The 26,030-nt window shown below is 57.8% G+C and overlaps 2 protein-coding genes across 4 annotated transcripts in view; one reads left to right on the forward strand and one right to left on the reverse strand.

Moving 5' to 3' along the window:
* The window catches only part of KIRREL3 (kin of IRRE like 3 (Drosophila)), a 108,541-nt gene extending 106,769 nt beyond the window's left edge, over positions 1–1,772 (forward strand). The window contains exon 15 of one of the 2 annotated variants that reach the window (XM_012663622.1): positions 272–1,772. In XM_012663622.1, coding sequence (XP_012519076.1) covers positions 272–715 — 444 coding nt within the window. In that variant the 3' untranslated portion in view covers positions 716–1,772. The remainder of the gene's footprint in view (positions 1–271) is intronic. The other variant, XM_012663621.1, reaches the window with a different exon arrangement.
* Positions 1,773–9,946: 8,174 nt separating this feature from the next.
* The window catches only part of ST3GAL4 (ST3 beta-galactoside alpha-2,3-sialyltransferase 4), a 30,153-nt gene continuing 14,069 nt past the window's right edge, over positions 9,947–26,030 (reverse strand). The window contains exons 2-11 of one of the 2 annotated variants that reach the window (XM_012663624.1): positions 17,617–17,692; positions 17,267–17,339; positions 16,801–16,881; positions 16,494–16,591; positions 16,233–16,293; positions 15,757–15,852; positions 15,461–15,650; positions 14,575–14,718; positions 10,919–11,062; positions 9,947–10,609 (exon numbers count right to left, since the gene is read on the reverse strand). In XM_012663624.1, the coding sequence (XP_012519078.1) occupies positions 10,523–10,609; positions 10,919–11,062; positions 14,575–14,718; positions 15,461–15,650; positions 15,757–15,852; positions 16,233–16,293; positions 16,494–16,591; positions 16,801–16,881; positions 17,267–17,339; positions 17,617–17,632 (990 nt within the window). In that variant the 5' untranslated portion in view covers positions 17,633–17,692 and the 3' untranslated portion in view covers positions 9,947–10,522. Of the gene's footprint in view, positions 10,610–10,918; positions 11,063–14,574; positions 14,719–15,460; positions 15,651–15,756; positions 15,853–16,232; positions 16,294–16,493; positions 16,592–16,800; positions 16,882–17,254; positions 17,340–17,616; positions 17,693–26,030 lie in introns of both variants that reach the window. The other variant, XM_012663623.1, reaches the window with a different exon arrangement.

Genomic DNA, 26,030 nt, shown 5'->3' on the forward strand with positions numbered 1-26,030 from the left:
ATATATATATATTTTTAGTTGTCCAGCTATGATTTTCAAATGATTTTGCACTGCCCTGACATAGACCCAGGCCAGAGCCTCTGCTCGCCTCCCACCAGCCCTCACCCCTGCCTGCCGCCCCGGACCGGCCGGCCCTCTGCGCCTGGGTCCCTGCTCACCTGCCGCCCACGGCCTGGCCCGCACTGTCCCCTCCTGGGTGGCTCCCTTCCTCTGCCCCGCCCCTCCCTGTGTGAGGCAGCACCGGGTGATGCCGTCGCTCTTGCCCACGCAGGACCCCACCAACGGCTACTACAGCGTCAACACCTTCAAGGAGCACCACTCCACCCCCACCATCGCCCTCTCCAGCTGCCAGCCGGACCTGCGCCCCGCGGCCAAGCAGCGCGTGCCCACCGGCATGTCCTTCACCAACATCTACAGCACCCTGAGCGGCCAGGGCCGCCTCTACGACTACGGGCAGCGGTTCGTGTTGGGCATGGGCAGCTCCTCCATCGAGCTCTGCGAGCGGGAGTTCCAGAGGGGCTCGCTCAGCGACAGCAGCTCCTTCCTGGACACGCAGTGCGACAGCAGCGTCAGCAGCAGCGGCAAGCAGGACGGCTACGTGCAGTTCGACAAGGCCAGCAAGGCCTCGGCCTCCTCCTCCCACCACTCCCAGTCCTCCTCGCAGAACTCCGACCCCAGCCGGCCCCTGCAGCGGCGGATGCAGACCCACGTCTAGGATCACGCGCGGGTGGGGACCGGCCGGGAAGAGGGCCCTGTTCCGGGTCTCGGGCACTAGGGCTACTTTGCGGAGGACCCCAGAACTGGCCACCGCCAGGGCAGCCCCCAGCGTTTCTGCCACCACTTTCCTTTGCAGCTCTCACCAAGCACAAATCCGGGTCCCAGCTGCAGTGTGCCGGAGGCGGGCGGATGGGGACGCACGGAGGACGCAGCCGAGTGAGTGTGCTTGGTGCTGGACGCCCTTGTCCCGGCCCTTTCCTGGAGGCCCTTCTCCACCTGCTCCTCCCACAGGCACAAGTGGCAGCTGTAACTTTGCTTTCATGAAACTGCCGACCACTCTCCGGTCTCCCCGGGGTCTACCCCTTGCCGTCAGTAAGCCCCCACCCTGTGCCTGTGCTCCTGTACAGCCCTGCGGGGAGGGGGGAAGTTCTTCCAGCACTGAGCGGCCCCGAGACCTGGGCTCCCTGCTGCTCACAGCACACACCCTGGAGGCTGAGAAGCCAGAAATGGCCCCAGCCAAAGGGGCATGTCTCCCATCGCGCTCACCGGAGCCCACCCCTGATCCGTTTGGTGTTTTGTGTCCATACTCTTACAGTTCTGTCCTCGGACTTGATAACTCTGAACTCTAAGGTGGGACTGGCCCAGTGGAGCCTGGAGCACTGGGGGGAAGGAAGGAAGGAGGGAGAGTGTGAGCGCCGGGGCGACCTTGCCCGACACGCCCCGGGCTAGGCCGTGTGCTTCAGAGCCTCCTCGCCCACCTCCTGCTTCGTGTGCTCCCCTCCTCCCCTCAGCACAGGCTCGGTCAATACAAGAAGTGTGAGAGCGTCTCTGGTCAGGGTTCTTTGAAGTTACGGAGAGTGTTTCCTGGGAGGTGTCAGGTTTGAGGGGCCCGGAGGTCAGGTCTTTCAGACGGCGAGAGGCGCGTTCCCAGCTGACGCACACAAGGACGACGATCCTGTCTTCAGTAAGACTCCATGAGCGAGAGAGAAAGTATCTCTACACCTCACCCTCCTGTTCACCACCTGAGAATAAATGCTAGGGCCATGACTCCAAAAGTCCATTCTGTCCTTTTGTTCCTGCAGAGCCACAGGAAGAGCCCAGGCGCTCACAGTGTGCTTTGGGACCCCAGGTGTGTCCCCTTCTTTGAGTCAGTTTTCCTAGACAAGGCAGGCAGCTGACAGCTCTGGCTGCGGAGGCAATAAACCCACAGGCAGACTCCTCTCCTTTGTGGACGGGCCAAGCCAGAGGATGTGCAGAAACAGGACTCGCCAACCACCGGACTCACCAAATACAGCTCGGAAGCAAAGTGGTCATACCGGACACTGGCCAGGTCCTTCTAGACCTTTGAGCAATATTCTGCAGGGAACGTTCCCTCCACTAGAGGCTCAGAGGAGGAGTCCCTCTTGAAGGAGTCTAGACCACTATGCATCTCACACTCTAACACGAGACTCTGTTCTGAGAATGGCTTTGCTGGGCGGCAGCTTGGTGTGGGCACGGCAGACGGGTAGATAAATGGGTGAGTAAGAACACTAGTTCAGGGGTTCAAGGGGAACTCTGAAGAACCCAAACTGTCCCCAAGGTGGGAGTTTCCTCATCAGTTTTAGACTTTTCTTCTCCAGTTTTTCCTGGTAGTCTCTTACCCATCATGGAAACCTTTATCACACGCGTTTGTGCTTCTTTCCGGACTCTGGTTCCTTGAGTGGTCCCAATCCACAGAGTGTACACATGGCCTTCATAGCTCCTCCACTTGGAGGGATTTTTGGCTTTGACCATATTTCCTAGGTGCTCCAGAGTTCCCCAGTCCCCTCGATATCTTCCTTCACGGCCCCGAAGCCCAAGGGAGTAAACACTGATCAGAAATGTAATTGTACATCCCCATCCCACATCCTGCTCTTGGAACCATTCTGGCCTGGCACAGATGCCAGGATGTTGGTCCCCGCCCTCTTTAGGATAATCGCAGCAACGTTTCCCTCTCCCCATAGATGTTTTCCCTTTGCCAACAGGGAAAGAGGATCCAAGACCATATGCAAAATGGCTTGGCATGCTAGAATAAGAAAGAAGATGACTTAAGAGGATTTGTCCACTAATTTCTCCTGCTCTTCCCCACTTTGGAGAGGGGACAGTCTACCTCTTAATCCTCACCAGAGCCTGCCTTGCTCCTTGTCCCTATCCCCGTCCCCCCTCCCGCAGAGCTAATAGGATAAAAGTGCCCATTCTTTCCTGGAACTCAAGGTTATAACAGAACCACCAGAAGAAAAGGGAAGAAATCTGCTCTCCTGTAGAACAGAATGAGCTTCCTCTTGTGCTCTGGGCACTCCCAGGGTAAGAGTGGGGACCAGCGCGGAGGCTGAGCAGAGAGCACCAGGACAGCGGCAAAGACCGGGCTATACAGTGCCCGACCCTCTGGGCTCTCTCCAACACAGACACACGGCAGAGAACCACCGAAGCGATGGGAGGGCACAAGTGCAGTCTTTGTGAGACAGAACAGCATGGAGGGAAAAAATGAGGGGAACTGGGGACTCTGGATCATTGAGAAGGAGCCAGACTGAGTTACGTGCGTCCTTCAGCTGTCTCCAGCCCTAGCTCCTTCTCATAAAGGAGTGAGGATGCAGAAAAGCCAGTAAAGGGAGCTTGGTTTTTTTTGTTGTTTTTTTTTAAGAAAAAAAAAGTCAGTGGGAAGCCCTGAATTTCCCTGTAGGTGATTGCGCATTAAATGAGTGCTCTAGGCCAGGCGGGGTGGCTCAGCCTGTGATCCTAGCACTCTGGGAGGCCGAAGCGGGTGGATCATTTGAGCTCAGGAGTTCGAGACCAGCTTGAGCAAGATCGAGACCCCATCTCTACTAAAAGTAGAAAGAAATTGGCCAAACAACTAAAAATAGAAAAAATTAGCCGGGCATGGTGGCGCATGCCTGTAGTCCCAGCTACTCGGGAGGCTGAGGCAGTAGGATGGCTTGAGCCCAGGAATTTGAGGTTGCTGTGAGCTAGGCTGACGCCACGGCACTCTAGCCCAGGCAGGACAGTGAGACTCTAAATGAGTGCTCTCCATTTATAATCTTATTTAATCTTCACAATTCTACAAAGTATCACCATTTTACAGATGTGGGAATTAGGCTTAAGGGCGGCACAAGACTTGCCCAAGATCAAGACCTAACAAGTGGCAAACATGACATTTAAATGCACGTGATTTCCACTCCAAGATGTTCCCATCCTACACGGCAAACTCAAGGCCACTCTCATCCTAGAATGTGGATGGAAGTGGCCGTCTGCCAGTGCCCACTCTGGGGCGGGCTGGGCAAGGACGAGCCACCGCTCCATTAGGAAGGCAGGACTGGCATCCTCCACTCTAAGTCCCCAGACGACCTGGAAAGACCACAGCTCCCTGGGAAACAAAGCTACGCTGTGTATCAAATCACCCCCACCCCTAGCAAGGCCAGGATCCAGTTTTCTGATAGCTTTAAACTTCGTTATTGGCTCAGAGGCACTGGACGGGAGCCCAGTTTCTAATTCTCAGGCCCACTATCAGTCCGCAAAGGCCAGGGTTATTTCCACCACGTCTTCGACTTCCCTCGAATAGGAAGTGTTCTCATATGAAGAGCTAGAATGTCACATCAAATCCGTTTCTGACGAAGCCTATTTAAACAAATCCTCTTAAGCAGCAGGCCACGAAGCTGCCTCTAAGTTCCCAGCACAGAAAGGACCTAGGAAATGAAAACAATATGAGGCAGTCCTTGGGAGATTTCTCAGAGCAGGAGAACGGGGGCCAACAGGAATTCCATTTCTCACTTCCTGGCTGGAGAGGAGCGTGAGCTGCTTGCGGTATTTGCCGTCACCGCGGCCAGCCGACGCCGCGAGGCACACGCCACAGGTTTGACCCACCCTTCCCAGGCTTCCTGCGTGTGGTCTGTGATGGCCCCAGAAAGAAAAAAGATGAAGCGGAGTCCTGCGGTCTTCTCTAGGAACTTTCCCTATAAAACACTCGTTATTAAAATAAAAATATAAATATTTAAATAACAACTATCTTAATTCACACATAGACGTCTACTTAAAGTGTCGCTTGGTGCGCCTAAAGAAACAAACCTTTAGACTTCAGCCAGTGACAGCTCGACTAAATCTTGAATTTTACTTCCCCTTTAAAAAGGTCTTTTAAAAGCCTCTTATCCGAGCTGTTTTTAGGAGCTGTAAACCACATACCAGTTATTTGCAACTTTCACGTCAAAACAGCAGCAATCTTGGTCATTGAGAAGCGCTCTCTTGCTGACAGTGGCTTCTCGCTTCCAGCAGGCCTCAGTCATCCTTTCTCTACCCCTCTGCGTTCCAGTCTTCCTAGCCAGGTCACCAACTGGGAGAAGTGAGAAAATTCCAAGCTACTCCTCTTTCTAAAAGTAAGGAATCGTTCTGGATGAGTCCATGTTTGCCGTAGGATCTCGCTAACCTCTCCCTCCTCCCTAACGGCAAGGTCTCTGACACAGACCGAAAGCTCTGGTTACTACAACACAAGCCCTGTAGTTTTTCTACCACGATAGCCCTCATGTTTAAAAGGCCTTGTGTGAACACAGACCATTCACAAGATAGGTTGTGGGATGGTGGTCTCCCTCCCTGGTTATATTTATGCCTCTGCCAGAATCTGCCTGCCCCTCCGTGTTCCCAGTGCGCTTCTGTGGGACAGTCCACTCAGCCAACCCACAGGCCCGGGACATCCTCGACCCCTGGGCGGCAAGCTTCCTGAGCTCCCTGACTGGAGAATACCAGACAAGCAAAAGCATTTCCTGCCTCTGCCCCTTAACCTTATGGCCCTTGGCAGTATCTTGGAATGCTATGAGAACATTCAAAGAACGCTTCTTTATAATTGTCTTCTTTATGGTGGATCTAAAGTATTAATGTTCAAAAAGGAGGTAAGTGAAGTCTCAGGAAGTCCAGATCTTCATTGGGAGGATTAGGGTCTTAAATGTAGTTTCTCTGAAATCTATTCCTAATTGTGCAGGAGAAAAAGTACTACTCAGGATAGGAGCTGAATACAGGAAAGGATTCAAATCCCCTAAAGCCCGGTCCCCAACCTTTTTGGCACCAGGGATCGGTTTCATGGAAGACAATTTTCCACACACAAGAGGGGGCAGTTAGGGACCGCAGCCCTAAAGGTCATCTACAATTACGCAAAGACAAGTTCAGGTGGACTGAGTGAAAGATACCACCTTCGCCGCCTCCGCAAGGAAATGAGAGGGTCAGGCTCTGCTGCATAAGGACTAGAAAGTATATTCATGACATTAACGGGCATCGCACTTGAGAGAAACACTAACAGAAGGCAAGTAGAGATAACGTGATACAGATAAGGCTTCAGGACTTCTAAAGCAGAATTTTCAGATAAGGACTTCCTATTTGACTTTTAATTAAAAAGTCTCTCTAGCCCCCCTGCCATGCAAGCACTACATCAGTGCAACATAAACCCACAGAGGAAACGTGAGCACAGAACTGGAAGGAACCTCCTTACCAGACTCCAGCTTGTACTCTCGGGATGTTTTTTCCTTGAGTAGAGGAGAGTAAGAAGAGAGTAAAAAGAGTAAGAAGAGAGACACATTTTTAAGCAAGTGAATCCACTCCCTGAGTGTTAAAGTTGGTGCCGCATGTCCATAGTGTTGGGGAGCCTCAGAGTGGACAGATGGTTCTGGAAGAGCTCAGTGCAGCGATTCCAACTTCCATTCCCTAGGGCTGCATCAACATCCCAGCCTCCTCCCATTCTCCCCACCAACACCACCGTCCCAGCCTCCCAAGGCTCTCAAGAGGAAGCTATGCCTCTGTTCAGAGGGTAGGTGTTTAAATTGTTAGCCTTCCCTGGGAACCTGAAATGGGGAAAGAAACAGCACCCGCCTTTCCCAAAGTTGATTTTTCCCTAAAAACTTTTGTCAAACCCTTTTGCGCTAAGCACTGTGGTCTTAGCACTGTGGTCTGTCCCACCTGCTTCCCACTCTCTGTGGTCCCTTCAAGTGAAGCAGCTCTCCAACTGCTATTCTTCCAATACATTTGGGCTTCTTCCAAATCTGTCATCTAGAAAGACTCAAAGTTGATCTCCCCTTATTTCCTGGGTGCAGGATCCCAAAGATCTCTAACAAGAGAGGTAAACTCATCGAGAAAGAACTGGGTGAGAAAACTGGCTGTAACTACAGACACACACAGACACACACCACACCCCTCCTTAAATTAAGTTGGAAAGAAGATCTGATTTCTTGGAAGCATGTCTGGTACAGAACCATGGGAATGTTCAAAACTAACAGATAATTTTCTGAAACTAATCAAGACTTCAAAAAGGTCAGAGGGTTTAGAGGAGAGCTCACCAACTCTGAGGTTGTAGTACTCAACCTTTAGGAACCCACTCTGGTATGCTACATTTCATTGAAACGGATGTTTCCCACGAAACCTTTCTCAAAAACCCCTAAAGGTGTCTGACGTCAGCTTGAAAACCAGGGCTAGAGAGCAGTTTGTTCATCGTTTGACTCATTTCAATGATGTCTTACCTTCCCCACTTAGCTCGTGGGCGATTTAAGACAAAGACGTTTTTGTAACGAGCCATGTTACTCACTACCTGGCAACTATTTGGCCCTGCAAATGTACCCCACCTGTTCCATACTCTCTCCAGCATTTTCCATCACGCAAGGCAGCTTTCCAGTCTAACACTGATGCCACACTTCACAACCCACGACGTGCTTTCACGACATGTTCCCATCAGATCTCTCGCACCTGGCGGTGGTCGCGCGTGCACGATCACCAGCGTCCACACGCAGCGGCAGAGCTGCACGGCGCCAACTAACGGCGGAGCAGGGAGCGGAGCCGTCCGCATCGTGTGCTCTGCACCGTCCTGCCTCCCGGACAGAACTGCTTCCAAGCTCAAACTCTCCGTAGGCTCGACGGTCTCTGGAATAAAGCAGTTGCGTGTACTGATGCCCCTGGAAGGTGTAAATAAAAACCCGAAGTGTCCGAAATTACGGCACACCACGTGATGTGAATACGGAATCGCGTTTGAATGTGCTCCTGCACGACCTACTCTAGTCTTGCCCAGGAAGGAGGTCGAGCCGGGCGTCCCTTCTCCCCCGGGCCTCAGTTTCCCCTCTGTGGAGGAGGGCTGGACTCCCACAGTCGGAACTGTTGGGGCAGATCCCTTGTCCTCCCCGCAGTCCGAGTCTCGCTCGCCCCGCCCCCCGGGAGGCCAAGCAGTCACGTGACGGCCTCTGGCCGTCGCCAGAACTCGAGCCGCTTGCCAGGGAGGCGCCGGCCTCGCCTGAGGCGGGCGCCAGGTCAGCGTCCCGAGAGGCCGCGGGCGGAGGCCGGCAAGCTGGCCGGAGTCCGACGGGGAGTCCCAGAGCCGCCGCCCGTTCCCACCGCCGTCGGGCCAGCCCGGCGCCGGCGCGGACCACGCATGCGCGGCCCCGCCCTGATGTGGGCGAGGCGACCCGCGCACAGCGACTGCCCCCTGCCCGCCGGAGGGCGCTGCGCGTGCGCCTGCGCAGCGCGGCTCCGGGACGCCCGGGATTAGCGCGGGGTTTCCGCGCGCACCGCAGGGCTGAAGGAGCCCCGGAGATGGTGCTGGAGTCTAGACCGCTAGAGCAGCGGTTCCCGACGCATGTTAAAATCCAGATTCCCAGGCCCGTCCCCAGCAGCCCGGGTAAAACCCGGGAACCTTCATCCTGGATGTCCCGAGGTCGGCGGTCCCCACTGGCCGGCCCGCCCCGCGCCCGCGTCTCGGAGCGCAGGAATTGGGGCCCGGCGCGGGCCGGCGAGTGAGTGCCGAGCCGGGTGAGGACGCGCCGCGGCGCCCCCGCTGCTCTCCGTGCGGGGCGCCGGGAGCCCTGAGGGTGGCTCCGCCCACCCCAAGCGAGCGGGTCTGTCTGGGTGTACCCCGCACGGTGCTCTCTGTGCGGGATCCTCAGGGACTGGCTGCACGTGGTGTCACCAACCTAACGCAGCGAGAACGTAGCATGCCCCTGTGTGTGCAGTGTGGGGGATGGTCTGACCCATCCCCCGTGTTGGATTCTGGCTCAAGTTTGGGCACGTTCAGTACAGGCAGTGGCCTCGGTCCAGGACAGCTGGATTGTGTGCGCAGACAGCTACTTTGGATGGCCCTGGGTGGGGAAGTGGACATTCCCTTGCATACGTCAGGGGTGAGCAGAGCCGAGATGACCCCGCCCCAACTCACACACCCCTGTTGGAGTCAACAAGCTCCCTCCCAGAACAAAGCCTGGAAGGCAGCGCTAGCCCTTGTGGAGGACGGGGGCTTGGGTGCAGGTCCAGGGCCCTATTTGCTCTCAGAGCCCCCTCCCCAGGAGGAGAGCAGTGGGCAAAGGAGCCAGGCCTGAGAGAGCAGGGCCGGCCTGTGGGATGAGGTTGGGTGTTCTCAAGGCCGTTCCAACACCCTCTCGAGCACTGTGTCACCTTCCTCTGTTCCTCCCAAATCACTGCCCTCTTTATCTGTCCTGGCCCAGCCTGGCTTGTCTCAAAACCTCAAGGCTGCAACTCTTTGCAAGCCAGCCAGGAACACAGCTGTGAGTTTCATTCCCCACGAGGGAGTTCCAACTCTCTCTCCTGGCCCCAGATGTGAAGGAACAGCTGTGGGGGTGGCGGGAAGCCCAGCTGGCAGCTAAGCAGAGGCCTGGGAAGATGGAGAACAAAGGCGTGAGACACGAGCACACGGCAGGGCTGTTAGGATTCTAGAGACCCAGGAAAGAAAGTTTCATCCCCTGGCCTGGCGACTGACCGGCAGGCCTTGCCAAGTCCCTGGAACACTGCCCCCCAGCCCTGCCCACGCTATCCTGGCAGCCTGGGTCGCTGGCGGGACCTTCCATAAACTCCATGTTCTGGTTCCCCTTAATCTCAGAAGGGAAACTTGGCTTTCTTTGTCTGACCCCACCCCTGTCCTTAAAGCACACACGCATGAGATTTTGGTAGCTGAAGAATGGTGAGGGCGAGAGGAAGGAAGACGGGAGAGGACCTGCCACTCCCACCTGGCGTCTGCGGCCCCTCCCTCCCTCCCTCTGGGAAGTAAACCGCCCCAGGAGCCAGGCCCAGGCCCGGGGTCTGAACACAGGCCTGCTGCAGGCGCCCGCGACGCCAGGGGGCTAATGCACGACCGGGCACCAAGCGCTGTTCTGTACTCGAGAAGCACCTGTTCCCCGAATGGCCACGCTGCTGTCACACCCCACCTGTCCCCTCCCCAACCTGAAAGGATGCAGGGCATCACAACTGCTTCCGTTTTAGGAAAAATAGTTTAATGGTGGGTTTTTACCTCTTTTCTCAATGAGGTCCCCTTCTCAGTGGAACCCCCATACCAGTGCTCTTCCCATGCCTGCTGGGAGGTAGCAGCCCCTCTCTGGAGGGCACCCACCAATCTCGATGTCCTCACCCTCCTGGGAGACCGGCTCTGTGTCTGGGCCTTCGTAGGCCCATCGCATGTAAGTTTATAAAAAGCGGGCAGAACACTGTACTGGCCTCTTTCCTAGATGCCATGGGACCAGCCCACGGCACCTTCCTGCCCTATAGTTAAATAGCCTGTTAAATAATCCCTCGGTGCCGGCAGAGAGGAGGTGCTGCGGCAACAAGCCCCCGCCTCGGCCGGGCGCCTGCGGCCCAGGGCCCCCACGCTGACTGGATCTGGGCTCCACAGGAGCGGCTGGTGCACGGCCTCGTCTCAGACCTGGCCGGTCCCGGGACTCTGTCCACAGGCAGTGAGTCCAAGTGGGTCACGCTGGCATCAGGCACGGCCATGGATGGGGGTCACCCAGGCAGCAGAGCCGGCAACTGGTGGGTTGCGCTCTCGCCCGCGTCAGAAGCACGTGAGGTTCTTGATGGCTCCGATCTCCAGCATCCGCCTAATGGCCAGCGCCTCCTGGGACACATTGTGGCCCGAGCCCTGTGGGAACAGCCAAGGAAGTGAACTGAGGGACCCCCAGGGATCTCTCTGTCCCCAGGAGAGTCTCCCTGCCCCACTCCCCACAGCCCCACCCTTCTCGGGAGCTCCCTTCCCCGTGCTGGCTCTCGGCTGCACACAGCGGGTGCCGGCCACAGAGTCCGGGGGCCTCGGTTCCCGTCCGGACTCTCTGAGTGACCTCCCTGTGAACCGCCTCTGGGCCCCGGCACCACACTCACTCACCCGGTGTCCCTCTGAGTGTCCGGTCCCCAGGCCCGTCCATCCCGCCAGCTCGCACAAGCGGCTGCTTACCGCCATGGACTTGAGCGTGATGTGCTCGTAGTAATGGATGGTCTGCTTCTTGTTGTGGGCGTCTGGGTAGCCAAAGCCGGCGATGTGCACCAGGTCGCACAGGTGGAGGGCCAGGGTGATGGCCAGCAGGCCCGTGGTGGGCTTCTGAGGGACAAGGAGTGGGGGTGTCAGGGAGACCTGCTCGTCCCACCCCTCCCAGGCCGGCACCCTGCAGTAGAACGTTCTGCCGTCACGGAAACGTTCACGTGCGCCGTCCCATGTGGCAGCCACGAGCCTGAGCACGCGAGTGGGGCCAGTGCAATTTTAACTAATCGAAATTTAAATTTAAATGGTCACGTGTGCCACGTGAGGTGGCCACACCTGCAGTGCCAGCTGCTCAGGAGGCTGAGGTGGGAGAAACATTTGGGCCGGGAGTTCAAGGCTGCAGTGAGTTGTGATCACACCCAGGCGTAGCCACTGCACTCCAGCCTGGGTGACAGAGAGAGCCTATCTCTAGAAAAATAATAATACATATAAATAAATAGTCACATGTGGCTAGTGGCTGCCACACTGAACAGTACAGCACCACACATCTAGGGGAGGAATGACGATGACAATCAGAATGACGATAATGACAACCTATTACTTTCTGAGCACTAGTGTGCCAGACACTGTGTTAAGTATCTTACCGAGTATAATCTCATCCAGTCCTCACAAAAACACTTGGCAATGGATGCTATCTTTAGTCCCCTTTTACAGATGAGAAAACTGAGGCTCAAAGAGGGGAAAGGTTCTGCCTTCCTCCTTGGAGAAGCTCACCTCATTAAGGAGATCTGGGGGCTCTGACACTCGCTAGCTGTGTGACCCTTTATGGGGGTGGGCTCCCCCTCTCTGAAGCAGGGCAGCTGGCCCTTTCCTGCCCACCACGGGGGCTTCTCTGAGGACCTCCCGTCCTCCATCCCTCGTTCTTCCGCGGGGTGGGCAGCCTCATGTTCTCCCTCCACGCATCTTGCCTTCCTCAGCTCTAGCAACCTGCCCTGCAGACCACTTCAGCCGCCCACACCCATGTGGGGGTCGCTCCTGGGCCCCGTCAGGCCTCTGCCACGGCTCTCTCCAGCTCCCTCCTGAGCTCCCCTACCTGCTCACCTTCTGCTGCCTGCCCCGGCCTTCTTTTTCACGCTGCTGCTCTCACCACCACCGCGTTTCCTCGGCCAGTTCGGGCCCCTGCGGAACCGCGTTTCCGCGGCCTTCTAGCCTGCTCCGCCTGGCCGTGGCTCCTCAAACTCACCAAACTCCTCCTGCTCCTCCGTGCATCTCTGTGTCGGTTCAACATGTCACCACCTCCCAGTCACCCAAGCCAAGAACCTAGACTCGGTCAGAAACCCCTCGATTCCACCTGTGCCATGTGTGCGGTCGCGGGCAGAACTGTAAGACGACCCTGACGACCCCAGCCCTCGTGTACTCCCCTCTGCGTGCGTGCAGGACCCGTGAGCACGGTGAGATTTCGTTACGGGATGTTCTTTGCATGGCAGGCTGACCGCAGGAGAGGAGGCCATCCTGCTGGCCTTGACCTGATTACCGGGACCTTTAACTCTGGGTGTCGAGACCAGAAACAGAGGAAGTCAGAGACTGGAAGCACAAGAAGGATGCGTCGTGCTGTCGCTGGCTTAAAGGAGGAGCCATGTGGCAAGGAATGTGGGCGGCCCCCAGGAGCTGAGGGGCCCTCCCCAGCTGACAGCGCGTGGGGACCCAGTCCTACAGCCACAGGCACTGAATGAGCAGCAAGCAAAATTTCCCCCGTGAGCCTCCGGACGAGAACTCGGTCTGGCTGAGAAACTGAGTTCAGCCTTGTGACGTGCAGAGAACCGAGCCCCGCTGTGCTGGGCTTCAGACCTGCAGGACTATGGGCCAAGACACGGGCATCATAGGCCACCATGCTGCGGTAATCAGCGAGCAGCAGCAGAAATACACCGTCACATCCCTCCCCTCCTTCTCCCCTCCTGCCACCGGGAGCTGGGTTCAGGTCCTCACCCTCTCTTACCTCCCTCCCCACCTCCTCTCCATCTGCGCCCCGTCCCTGGCACAGAACTCCTCCTTGATGCCCCACGACTCCACTGCACTAGCCCAACCCGGTGCCGGAGGAGCTGTTGGCTCTCGCCAAATGGAACGCCCTGCCCGATTCTCTGCCCAGTGAGCCGCGGCAGGAGCCTTGCCCGCCTGGCTCCAGCACCGCCTCCCCTGGGCAGATGTCTGCCCCTCCTCCGAAGTCCCGCAGCATTTGGAACAACTCTCCACGGTGGCACTCGATCCCTCCACCGTGCAACCTGCCGCTTACTCTGCTGGACTGAGTTCCCTTAGGGCAAGGGGCGTGTCCTGCTCCCCAAGCTGCAGACCTGGGCCCGCACTGAGCGGTCACAAAAGCAGGCGTTCAACGCACGAAGCTGAATTCACAGGTGGATGTTCAGTAAAGCGTAAAATAGTTTGTTCAAAATTTGTCAAATATTTATGGAGCAGGCACTGTGTGCTCATCTCCATAACAGGTATTTTACATAATCGTTTCCTTAAATCCTACAACGGCCTTCAGAGGTCAGTAGGGATATTAACCCCACCATACAGACAAGAAAACCGAGGCTCCGAGTGGCTCACCGGCCAAAGCAACGCAGGCAGCGGCACAGCCATCTGTGTGGTCTACCTCTTTTCCCCGAGGGGCTCCAAAATGCTCATGGAAGTACTTGGGAAGCTACAAGGTGGGTTCAAGCCCACCAGCCGAAGACCACCGGGGCGCCGAAATCAAAACCATAACTTGCGAAGCTGCATCATGACTCCCGAGAATCGACACACTGTACCAAACCGTGACATGCAAGACAAAACTGTTGAAGCTTGGCCAGCCGCGGTGGCTCACGCCTGTAATCCCAGCACTCTGGGAGGCCAAGGCAGGCGGATTGTTTGAGCTCAGGAGTTCGAAACCAGCCTGAGCAAGAGCGAGACCCCGTCTCTACTAAAAATAGAAAGAAATTAATCAGACAACTAAAAATATATAGAAAAAAATTAGCCGGGCATGGTGGCGCACAGCCTGTAGTCCCAGCTACTCGGGAGGCTGAGGCAGGAGGATCGCTTGAGCCCAGGAGTTTGAGGTTGCTGTGAGCTAGGCTGACGCCACGGCACTCTAGCCCGGGCGACAGAGTGAGACTCTGTCTCAAAAAAAAAAAAAAAAACTGTTGAAGCTCAAACTCTTTTAACTCACTCAAACCAGTATGTTCCAAGACAAGATCACAGGCCAAGCACCTGCCAGTAACCCTGCGTGGGCCCAAGTTGTTCCATGGACGGGACCACTAGACTGTTTGAGCAGCTGGTTTACAAATTCTGACCAGTACTGGCCAAAGCCATCCTCTCACTCCAGTCCCCAAACTGGACACAGACCCTTCCCCTGTCCCCGCTTTGAAGATGCCCCACAGCTGTCCAAAGCGTCCCTCTCGCTGGCCACAGCAAGCTAACAACGATAGATGTTGATTAGAGGTGTGTTCCTGGAGGTCCAATGCAAGCTGCTGTCTCTGCTATTATTGTCCCCTCTCATGGGATCCTTCCACGGCTCCCCAAGCCTACAGGAATGTCCCACCTACTTCCCGCCCAGGACCCTGACCTTCAGGCCTGGCGTCCCCGTGCCCAGCCGTCATCACCTGCTTGATCTTCCGTGGCTGCTGCATCGGCAGGCTCAGCAGCTTGTCAGCCGCGATCTCCATGAAGAAGGGGTTGAGAATCCGAATCTGTTTGGGGTTGACTTCCCAGATGAGGGGAGGCTGTTTCCAAAAACCCTTTCGCACCTAGGAAGATGGAGTCAGAAGGGAGAGAGAGAAGGTGAAGATATGTTTCTCAAGTCCGACCCAGTGGCCTTCAGCCGGGCGATGGAGTCCAAGAGGTGGCAGAGGCCCCGGGAGTGCGGAGCGAGAGGAAGGGAGGTGGGGTGTGTGCCTGAGGAGGGAGACCAGAGGAGAGCAGGGAAAGAGAGCAGGAAGGGCACCCCTCGGGGAGGCTGGGTGACAAGGTGAGTGGAGCATAGGGTCCCGTCACGCCCCCGCTCCAAGGATATCCAAACCGGAGGCAGAGGCTAGAGTCTTAGGCTGTCTAAACACAGCAAAACCCACAGCGTTAGAGAGGACGGCAGAGTGCCGTGTGCACTCTTTCTGGGGTCTGTCTGTCAGGGCACAGACCTCACCGTCCTAACCTGCCCCTGCCTGGAGGTGGCTGCTGGAGGGTCCTCACCCCCAGGTTCCTCACAGGCAGCCTGCACTCGGCAGCTCTCTTGGCCCAGACATCCATCAAGCGTGGGTGCTTGGGCTGCCACCTCCTGACTCCTGTGGGCCTGTAGCCCGGCTGCTGGGGAGGCTGGTCAGAAGCCCAACAGAACACCACCCTCGGCGGGAGGCCTGACCGCTGGGAGCCCGGGTCACGCCGTCCCCTCACCAGCTCTTTAGGACTGCAAGGCAGATGTCGCGGAGCATGAGGCCCTGACTCGGGCAGTGTCCCCGTCCCCAGGTCCCCGTCCCCGCCTGCCTGCCCACTTACCCGCTTCTTGTCGCTGAGGATGGTCTCGATCCAATGGAAGTCCATCGCCTTGAAAGCTACCAGGACAAGAAGCGTGTCCGGGTCGTTTTCCACTTTGGGGTCAAAATTAGCAGATTCGGGGTAGAAGAGACGCATGGTGGTCTTGGAGCCCACGTCGCCCTCATAGCCGGCCACTGGGGCGTTGTTCAATCTACAGGGGGAGGAGGATGCCCATCACCACAGCCTGCTGGGCCCGTCTACAGCCCCGTCTGGGACGCCCAGTCCCCAAGCAGGCGTAAGAGGAGACGGGCACACACCTGATGACCACGTCGTACTTGTTGATGGCGTCTCCCAGCGAGCTGTTCCGCAGCCGGTGCCCGTTGCCCACCACCACGCAGCGGCGGCACTTGAGGCTGCCATGGGAAGAGGAGCGATCAAACCCAGAGGAACCCCGCTCCGCTTCACGCTTCACCCTCGCTGCCCTGCCTCTGCCCGGGGGGCACCCATCTCAGGACCGTGCCCAGCCCCCTCAGCCCCTGGCCCCCAGCGGTCCTGCGGATGGCCATGCTGGCTCTGCAGCCACAGGCCCTAAAGGAAGAGGAGGCTGAGCAGAGCGGAGCAGAGAGGCAGAGAGGAGAGACGGCGCATGGGGTGCGCCCTGCAGGGCCCCTCGCTGCTGACGGCCCCGGCGGCCTCTGCCTGCTCGGCACCTGATGCCCGGGCCGTGACGGTTTCACACCGGCGCAGGAAGGAGAAGAAGGCGCCCGGCCTAGGCGGAAGGCGCTCTCCTTACCTCTGGATGCTCTCAGGCACGGAGTGGCTGGTGATGGCTAGCACTCGGAGGAGCACGTCTTCTGCAGAAAGAACCGACAGAGGGGCTGACCCCACAGCTGGCGCCCTGCAGGCTGCCGGCCCTCCCTCCCTGCCCTCAGAGCCCTGGCTGCTGTCCCCGCCCCCGGCTCAGAATGAGGGCACTGGGGCCGTGGACGGCAAAGAACAGGAAGCAGTGTGGCCGACGTGAGCCACCATTCCTGAAAGCCAGGCAGGAACGTACCGCTCCCCTTGGTCCCATAAGGCAGCTCGTAGGCAGACGGTGTCTTGACCCAGAAATAATCCTTAAGCTGCAGGAAGATGGGCTGGTCTCGGGAGTTGCTGTAAGAGGTGAGAGCAGGGTGGGGATGAGAAAGGAATTAACCCTGATGCCAGCAGGGTCAGGGCCCTGACGGATATTGTAGGCTCCCCCTCCCTCCTTGGCTCCGCCTACCCCAGGTCTCCCTCGCCAGCATGAGGCCCGGGCGGGCGCTGCGAGCCCCTCAGGCCCAGCTCACGGCATGCCCTGCCCCGCACCCCCACGTGCTTACTTGCCAAAGAGCTTAGAGGCCTTCCTCTCTGCCTCGCCCTGCAGGCACGGCTCCCTCTTCTCTGGGATGGGAAAATAAAAACTGGAGACAGAAAAGGAGAGGGGGCAGGAGCCTCAGTCAGAGCCAGGAGCCCAGGGCCAGCGCTGCAGGCAGCCTCAACCTCCTCCCGCGGCACAGCGGTCCTAAGTACTGGAGGAGGACTGTAGTGTAAAATCATCTCAGCCCAAGTTTCACTTTGAGACAAATCACTGGGATCCAGCTCTCGCTGCCCCCGCACTCCCTGTGAGGGCCCAGGGGAGTCATCCCAGAGCCCACCCCAGCCCCACAAAAGCATCCGCACCAGCAGCTGTGGGCGAGAGGCCGTGCCCTGGCTGCCCGACTAGGTCCCGCACCCCACGACGCTCCATCCCTAAGCCCGAGAAGAACCGATGGAAGGACATGGAAGTTGACTCACAGCTCCATGTACCTGTCTTCTCGGGAGATGGAGTACCACACCATGACGACCAGCACCAGAGCCAGCATGGCCAGCAGCTTCCAGCCTGCGGGGCACATGCACGGAGGAGCTGGAGGCGGGGACAGGCAGGCGCAGCCCCCGCCCAGCCTCCCACCTGCCCCGTTCTGGGCCCCTCCACCCCCAACTCCAGCAGACCCATCCCCGGCCCCCTCCTGGCCCCAGCTCAGGGCATGGACCTAAGATGAAGAGAGGGGCCCCCGGCTCCCCGTCTGCCCCTCCACAGACCCCAGGATCCCAGGATGCTGCTGAAGGCTGCTTCCAGAGCCTGGCCTTTGGGCGGGGGGGCGTCGCACAACACTCACGGGACTTGCTGATCATGTTCCTCAGCGGGCAGCAGGGCTCCTGGGGAGAGCTGTCATCCTGGCTGCCTCCGGCCACCTGGGAGGCAGGAGTCACAGGTGTCTGGTCAGCTCCACAAACACTCCTGCTTCGACCCTGGAGCAGGACCCCCCACATCCACCTGCCCCTGCTCCGAAGAGCACAAAGCTGCCCTTGAGGGGCTGTCTCCAGAGCGTCCTTTCTCACCCCGATACTCTGCTGACTCCGCAGAGGGCAGAGTCCTCACGGACCAGGTCTCGAGCCAGGCTGGCCCGCTCTAGCTTCGCTGGTGTGGTTCCCTCACTGTCCTCTTCCACATTTTGGCCTAGGAAGGGCCCTCTCTGGGCAGCAGATGGCTGCATCTGCCCACTGTTGACAGGAAAGTCAAGCTAACCATGAGGGATTGATTCATCTTTTACCCAACCGAAGGTTCCCGATTCTCCACCATCTGAGGCATCCCTTGGGCTGCCTACCGCCCACCTCTCCATCCTCAATCTCCCCCACCTGCGCCTAACAGGTCCGCGCGGGCCAGAGACCGGAGTGGGGGCGGGCTACTCGATGGGCTCACGAGGCTCCTCCAACCCTCCAGACCCGGACCACACGCGGACAGCGCCCGAGCCTGGCTCCCAAGCCGGCGGTGACTCAGCGAGGGAGTTTCAATGGGGGTGCAGGTAGCCAGGGGGGGCCGGCTGGTCCAGGAGGAGTCGGGAGGCGGCGAGGGAAGGACGCACGTGGGAAGGGTGAGCTGCTACGTGCACGCAGGCAGGGGCTTCCTGGCAGTCACCGACTCGGCCAGGGCCGTGCTGCTGAGTCCCTGCGGTGGAGATTCCTGCAGCTTGCACAGCCACACGAAGAGGCAGAGATGCCCAGGGCCGGTTTCTAACATCCCCATCATGTTTCCCTAATCACCTGGAGCCAAAGAATCACCTGGGCCCTTCCCTGGACACCGCCTCAGGTAACCCAGGTGTTGCGTGGGGCAGGCATGTGCCCAAGCAGCCCAGGTGACTCCTACTGATCAGGACAGGGAGGGAAGCCCTGATGTTTGTGCTCTCTGGGCATAAACAGAAAACCTTCAGTTATCTCAGGGGCAGGGACGGCATCTGCATGGAGGCCTGTCCACGTTGCAAATCACGGATCAACGGTCCTGACACCGCCCTGTCACGAGTCAACGCTCTGCTCCCCATCAGGGCACCCCCAGGCCCCACTCCAAGCCCACAAACAATACAGAATGAGAGTCCTGAGCTGGGGGGGCCCGGCAGGGACCAGGTCGGACTCCCCAGCAGGGTCAGCAGCACCTGTCCCCCAGCCCCAGAGGGGATGGAGAATAGCCCTGTCCAGTAAGGAAGGATTTGTGGTCAGACGTCCCCAGCTACAGTCACTGTTCTGGTAACTCCCTTGACGGCTGTCCTGGAGGCGCTGCCTTGCCCACGCCCACGGCGGCCTCTGAGCCGTGCCCTGCCACGTGGCCCTCTCGTCTGCCTCGCAGCGCTTCTCCGATCTGTAATTAGCTTCGCTGCCCATGTGTCTGCTTTTTCTCTGTCTCTCCCTTTGGGACAGACGCCCGTGCGGACTGGGGTGGGGTCTGTCTTGCTCCCAACTCGAGCCCCAGCCCCCAGCCCGCTGCCGGCAGGTAGGAGGGCGTATCAGAAAGGACTGGACGAGTATCGTGCCGGGAGACCGTGGACGACCACGCCTCGGTCGCGGACCTGCAGTCTGCCCCGCTATCAGACTGGGGCGTCGGTCTAACAGATCCCTGCCGCTCAAAATACGTGAGATCAGCAGCACGGGCGTCTCAGGGCCCTTATTAAAAAGGCAGAATCTTTGGCCTCCTCCAGATGTATAAAGTCAGACTCAGCATTTGAACACGATCCCGGTGATTCGCGTTCCAGTCCAGAAGCACTGGCCAAGGCGGGTGTTCCTGACTACGGTTGAGCAAGAGAATCACCTGGGGCACTTAAAAAGCATTTCTTAAAAAATGAGTATCTGGGTACCACACCTAGGAATTCCGAGTTAACTGATCTACCCAGCGCCCCAGGAGTCCCACGGCCTGGATGCTCTCTGCAGGATCCGACACCGACTCCCCAAACTTCGCTGTGCACAGCCCGACACGCCGGCGTGGTGGCCCGACGACCTGCGTTCCAGCCAGCTCCCCGGGGCCCTGCTGCTTGGCCGGACCACACTTGGAGCTGCAAAGCTCTGAGCCAGAGTCCTGCAGCTCTAACGTTCCGGATTCAGGAGCTGCATCCTCTCCCACCCTCCCTCCTTTCTCTCTCGGTCTTCCTTCCACGAACACAGTTCACTCCACCTCCCTTTACGTCAGCCGGTCACGGCACTGGCTGCACAGCGCTCTGAGTGACCTGAGGAGTTTATAAATACACAGATGTGTAGGACCCCCCCTCCCAGATTTTCATTTAATTGGTTAGGGATGGGGCCCAGGCATTAGTGGGAAAAAGCAGAACAAACCAAAAGACCCACCTCCTCTGTGTCCAACCCGCAGCCGGGATGGAAACGTGGCCCAGAGCACGCTCCACCTCCAGGCCCGCCTCGAGGGAAGAGACCTTTGGGTCAGAGGTGAGCTGCGCTGACCAGTCCTGAGCAACGAGACAACTGACCCCTCTTTGACCTCTTCCCCAGTAAAGTTCTGCATTGTCTTGTCTTTATTCCCAAACCGGCCGGTGTCGTGCTAGCAGACTGGCTAGTCGTAGAGCTTGCTCCAGCAGACCCAATCAGGGCTTTGGGGCCAAGAGGATTGCTCGGAGGCCGTGGCATTCCAGGGCTCCTCAGGCTGGTTGCGGCCTTGGGACAACCTGGCGCCTCTCCCGGCAGGGATGTCTCCCACGTTGCTGATGGAGCTCCCGGGTAGGAAAGGGCAGGGAACGTCACAGCAGGGTGCCCGGGTGGGAGAGCAGGCGTCTGGCCCATTCACGTCCAGGGTGTACCAGCTTCTGCCCATGACTGGCTGCCAAGGAGACCAGCTCACCAACCTGCAGGGCAAAGCTGACCCGGGCAGGAGGACTATCTGCCCGCTTGGCGGTCTGCCAAGAACCAAGATGTCCCTGGCCAAAGCGAGCTGGTGAGCTCTGCCACGGAACTCACCAAAGGGCAGAACCCAGGGCCCAGGGAAGAAATATGGCCCCGGGGAGGCAGGAACCATGCCTCATCCCAGCACTCGCAGCTGAACACGCAGAGAGACACAACGGCACCTGCTGGACTAAAAGGAGAACTAGAAACCCGCTGGGGCAGAGACGATGCCTCACAGCCCCTGAAACCGCCACAAGGATATGGCTCAATGCTCCAGAGACGGGGCCTGGGAAGACGGGGGCTGGGGGAAGGAGTCCAGGTTTCCTTACTGGTTCTGTGATCTTAAACAAACGTTCAACTGCACCATCCCTCAGTTCTGCAGGGAAAACCTGGAGCTGCCGGCCCACGGCCTGCCCGCTCTAGGCTTGCCTACCACGCCTCCTCCCTCTGACCCTCCGGCTGGACACAGGAAGCCTGTCCTCGCCTCCCAGAATCCTTCCCGTCAGTGCCCGCCAGCCTTGGGGCTTTCATCTCCTTCCTTCTCTGCTCTCTTTGACCCATCAACACACTCGTCTCCCTCTCCCTGAAAGAACAGCAAACCTGCCTCGCCTGTCTCTGCGAGCCAGCCCTGCGTCTCCCTCCTCCCCTCCTCCCCATCTCCCCTGCACCCCTCAGCACTCCCCCTGACGCAGGCTGAGATTGCTCTGGCTGAGGCCGCCAGTGGTCTCCTAACTGCCAACCCCGGGAAAGGTGTATTTTCAGTCTTCGTGGCACCCTGAGGCTTTGGCAGTGCTGGCCTTGCCTCCCGCCTGGGCTCTAGGGTGAGACCTCTGCCCGGTTTTGGTCCCCCGGTCTCTGAGCTGGTTCTGCTGCCTCTGCCCACGTGCTCTGGAGATCTGTCCTTGGACCTCTGCCCCCCCAGCCCCCAGCACACATTTTCACACAAGTTCATTCATTTTCAGAGGCTTAACTGCTGTTCATACATCGATGATTCGACCTATTTTCAGCCCTAATTTCTCTTCCAGACTCCGTCCTCGTATTTCTGGTTTTTACCTGGATGATCTTAAATTCTTCAAATGGAAGAACACGTCCACGTCCGTGTCACCTCCCTCCGCTTCCCCAACCCCCGCGTCATCAACCATTCAGCCTCCCAACACCTTCCTCTTCGTCACGTGCCCCAGCTGGTACTGTCAGTTCTGCCCCAGGTGCTTGCCCCGGCAAACGCTGAGCTCCCGCCACGCACTTCGCGTCGGAGGCGGCAGTGGGATGCGACACTTTGTGACACGCAGCCCCCGCGTAAGGGCCACATAGCCTAGACCCGGGAAGCACCCGAGCGCAGCCCCCCATCCCCCGGGACCACCGCCCGCCCCTAGACCCGCCCCACGGCGAGGCTCCCTGGCAGCCTCCTCCCCACGCCTTTCCTCCCTCAAGCCCCTTCCTCGAAGCTGCCAACACAGCACCTAAGAGACCACACGGATTAAACCACCCTCTGCTTCCGCTGCTCCCGTCCCCTACATGAGGAGCCAAAGCTCCTTAGCAGACGGCGGGGGCCCGGCACACCTGCCACGGCCCGCAGACTCGTCTCCTCTCCGCCCAGGCACACCCCAGGAGCCGCCTTCCCTGCCATCCGGCAGCTTCCATGCCCTGCTCTGCCCAGGTTTTCCTTCATTGAAACGCCTGCGTGGTCCAAAGGTGTCTCCCAACGTTCACGCGTTGGAAACTCGAGCCCCAGTGCAGCAGCGTTGGAAGGTGGCGCCCTGGACGCGTGCCCCACCGCGGGAGGGGGCTCCTTCTAAAACGACAGCTCACCCTCTCGTTCTCTCTCCCTCTCGCCTGACTTTTCACCGGGAGGTGATGCGGCAATCACCAGACGCAACCCCTCGATCTTGGCCTTCCCAGCTGCAGCGCTGTGAGCCAAATAAACTTTTGTTCATCACAATGTGCCTACCTCGTCTGTGATCTTCGGTTAGAGCAGCGCAAAGTGGGCTGAGGTAACCCCTCACTCCTCCCACCCGTCCGCCTGGACACCCCCTCCTGCAACACCAGCCCGAGGGCTTCTCCTCCGTGGAGTCTTTCATGGTATCTCTGAGCACCTGAGGACTGTGTTCCCAAAAGTATTGATCGTAATTTGATTTCAGCACTTACAAGTAACGAAATTGTATATTATAGAATTCCTGGTTTTTATACTATAGAATTCCTGGTTTTTATATTATAGAATTCCTGCCCATTATCCTGTAACTTCTGAAACTGGAGACTTTTTCATACCAAGAACCTTTCAGAGTAACCGAACTATAGAAGGTGTTTTATCACCTTCTATCACATAATGGGATTTTATATCATGCAATTATCTCATTTCATATCTTGACCCAAAGACGATGACTCTGTGGTCAGGAACCTCTTTGTATCTCCAGATTCTGTTATAGTGTCTAGAATGCAGCAGATGTTTCGTAAATATCTGACAAACAGGTAGTAACATGAGAACAAAGACGCATCATTACATTTCTCATTAACAAGGGAAATGTGCTGGGTGCTCATTATGTGCAAAACCAAGATCTCTCAACCTCTGCACCACTGACTGTGGGGGACAGTGGTTCACTGCTGTGGGGGGCGGTCTTGTGCACCACAGGACATTTAGCCGCGTCTTTGGCCTCTACCCACAAGATGCCAGTAGCACCCTCCCTACTTTCCCCAGTTGTGACAAAAACGGTCACAGATACTTAAGGCTGCACAAGCATTACCTGCGCTCAGTGAGTTCAATGCTCACTGGGAGGACGGGGAACTCAGGCTCAAAAAGGGCAGGTGACCAGGCCAGGCCGTGTCGCTACTGAGGAGTCCAGCTGGGACTGGAGATCGGGTCGCTTCAGTGGAACCCTCACTGCCACCCCCGCCTGCTGCCCCCAGTGAAACCAGCTGTGGGGGCCTGGCCCTAGACCCCAGGTGGCAGTGTGTCTGCCTCCTGCCCTGGGGCCTCTAGCGTATCCGAGTCCTTCCCGGGCTTCGGACGGCTATAAAGCCGTGCGCCTTCTCAGGCAGGCCGTCGAGAGACACAGGCCCCACCCACAGCCCCGGCGCCCTCCGGAAGCTCTCTAGACTGTGTCCCATGCACACTACCAGACACCAGGCTGCCGTGAGTGCCGTGGCACAGGCCGAATCCCCCGCTGGTCAGCCAGGCTCCTGGGCCCTGAACTCCACCGGCTGCCTCTCCGGCCTCCGCAGGGGACCGCTGCGCCCGCTTCCTCGCGCGCGTCGCCACCTGCCCGGGAGTGTGAGCCTCGGCGGGGTCAGCCAGCCCACTGCCAATATTCCAGAGGGGACTCAAGCTGATCGGTGAGTTCACGGAAATTAATACAAGCGCTAGGTAAGGCGAGGTGCGGATGCAGGCCATGGCGCCCCCCACGGGGTCCTCATCCACCTTCCTCAGCGTCCTACGTGCAGACGGTCAGCTCACTGTAGTGCCCCAGGGTGGACCAGTCACCTGTATCACCTCTCCTGAGTCAGATCCCGCCGTAGGCTCATCACACTTGAAGGGGGAGCCTGAGGCCTTGCCCTGACCCTTAGGGACCCACGTAGTCTACTGGCCAGCACCTCCTGCCTCCATCCCTACCTCTTCCCCGCTGAGTCTGCGCTGCCCGCCCAGGACGCCAGGTCTTCATAGGTCTTCATGAGGCTGGCCAGGCACGGTCCCCCTCTGGGCCTTTGCACATTCTGTTCTCACACCTGGAATGCTTTCAACCCGGACACGGGCCAGGATGTCTATTCATCCAGCACTCCACTCACCTGCTCCACTTTCCGGCAACAGCCCCCCACACACCCAACGCTGCAGGTCCCTCCCCTGCTTGCAGAGTTTGTGGTTTGGCTCGCTGCTGTATCACCAATGTCCGGGCACACCGTAGGCTCTCAATGCAAATTTGCTGAGTTAATATTAATCAATGCACCTACTCCTGGAGATGACATCACCAAGCGCAGGTGGAACAAGAGTGGAAGAGGCAGTAACGGCAGGTCAGATCCCCTCGGGCCTCTCTGGCTCAGCCCCTGGCCGGACGCTGCGGCCTCACCCCATCCCCGAACACTGAGCACAGCACGCCTGGGCGTGGGGAGGCTCCCAGGACCACTGAAGTCAGCAGAGAGCAGAAGAATGGATCAACTAACAGCCCCAAGGCCACAGGTGGGAGGATGGGGGCATCTCTCAAGCCATCCAAACTCAGAGGAAAAGGAGCCAGACAGGCTTCCCCGCGGCAGCACAAGAGAGCTCTCTGTTCCTCACCCTTGACAGCCCAGCACTGCAGACTCCTGCATAGAAACACTGTATCACCCATTCATCAGCTGCCAGTCACAAGACACCCCAGGGAGCCACTTGAAAATCATACTCCGTGTCTGCCTGGAAGGGTCAGACGCTTTGAATTCCATTCTCAGGGTGAGAAAGCTGAAGCCAGTGTGACAGGATGGGAGTCAAGAGGACAGGCCCAGGCCCAGGCCAAATGAAGGGGAAATCCAGTGCCTGTGTGGACCTGCCCCGGGGTCCTGCTGGTGCCTGCGTGGCCCTGCCCGGGGTCCTAGTCGGTCCTGGCGCTAATCTCCCTGCTGATCATCCCTGCCCAGAAGCAGCAACGTACTCGCCCTGAGGATATGAAGTTAAAGGCCAAATTGGGGAAGTTGAACTTCCCACTACCCAACGTGCAGCCCCTGATCAACCCTCTCCTAGCAGCCCCCGCTCCAGACAGACCCTTTCAAAAGCTCCTCCCCCACTCAGCAGGCCCAGTGCCACACAGGGCTCAAGACTTCAGTCCTGGTGCAGTGGCACGCACCTGTTGTCCCAGCTGACTGGGGGGAGGGTGGAGGAGGATGGCTTGAACCAAGGAGTTCCAGGTTGCAGTGAGCTGTGATGACACCACTGCACTCCAGCCTGGGTGGCAGAGCAAGACCCTGTCTCTAAAAACCAAAAGCAAAAAAGGCTGCAGGCTTGGAACAAGTCAGACACAATGCACATAATCGACAAATGCTTAAACACATCAATACACCCACACGTAAAAAGAAGAAAACCAGTGAATCAAGAAGAAAAGCAAAAGGGCATAACGTGGCCCAGCGACACTGCTTCTGAGTACGAACATACCCGAAACAACTGAAGCCAGGATCTCAAAGAGATTACTGGTGCACCTGTGCTCACGGCAGCGTTATTAACAATAGCTAAACGGTGAAAGCAACACAAGTGTCCACGGACAGACGAATGAATAAACAGAATGCGGTCTGTACACGCAATGGGATATTATTCAGCTTCAGAAAGGAAGCAAATTCTGACAACATGGATATACCTTAAGGATACTACGCTAAGTGAAATAAATCGGTCATAAAAAGACAAATACTATGTGATTCCACTTAT

The sequence above is a fragment of the Propithecus coquereli genome, unplaced genomic scaffold (genome assembly GCF_000956105.1).
Source record: "Propithecus coquereli isolate 6110/MARCELLA unplaced genomic scaffold, Pcoq_1.0 Scaffold815, whole genome shotgun sequence".
Lineage (NCBI taxonomy): Eukaryota > Metazoa > Chordata > Mammalia > Primates > Indriidae > Propithecus > Propithecus coquereli.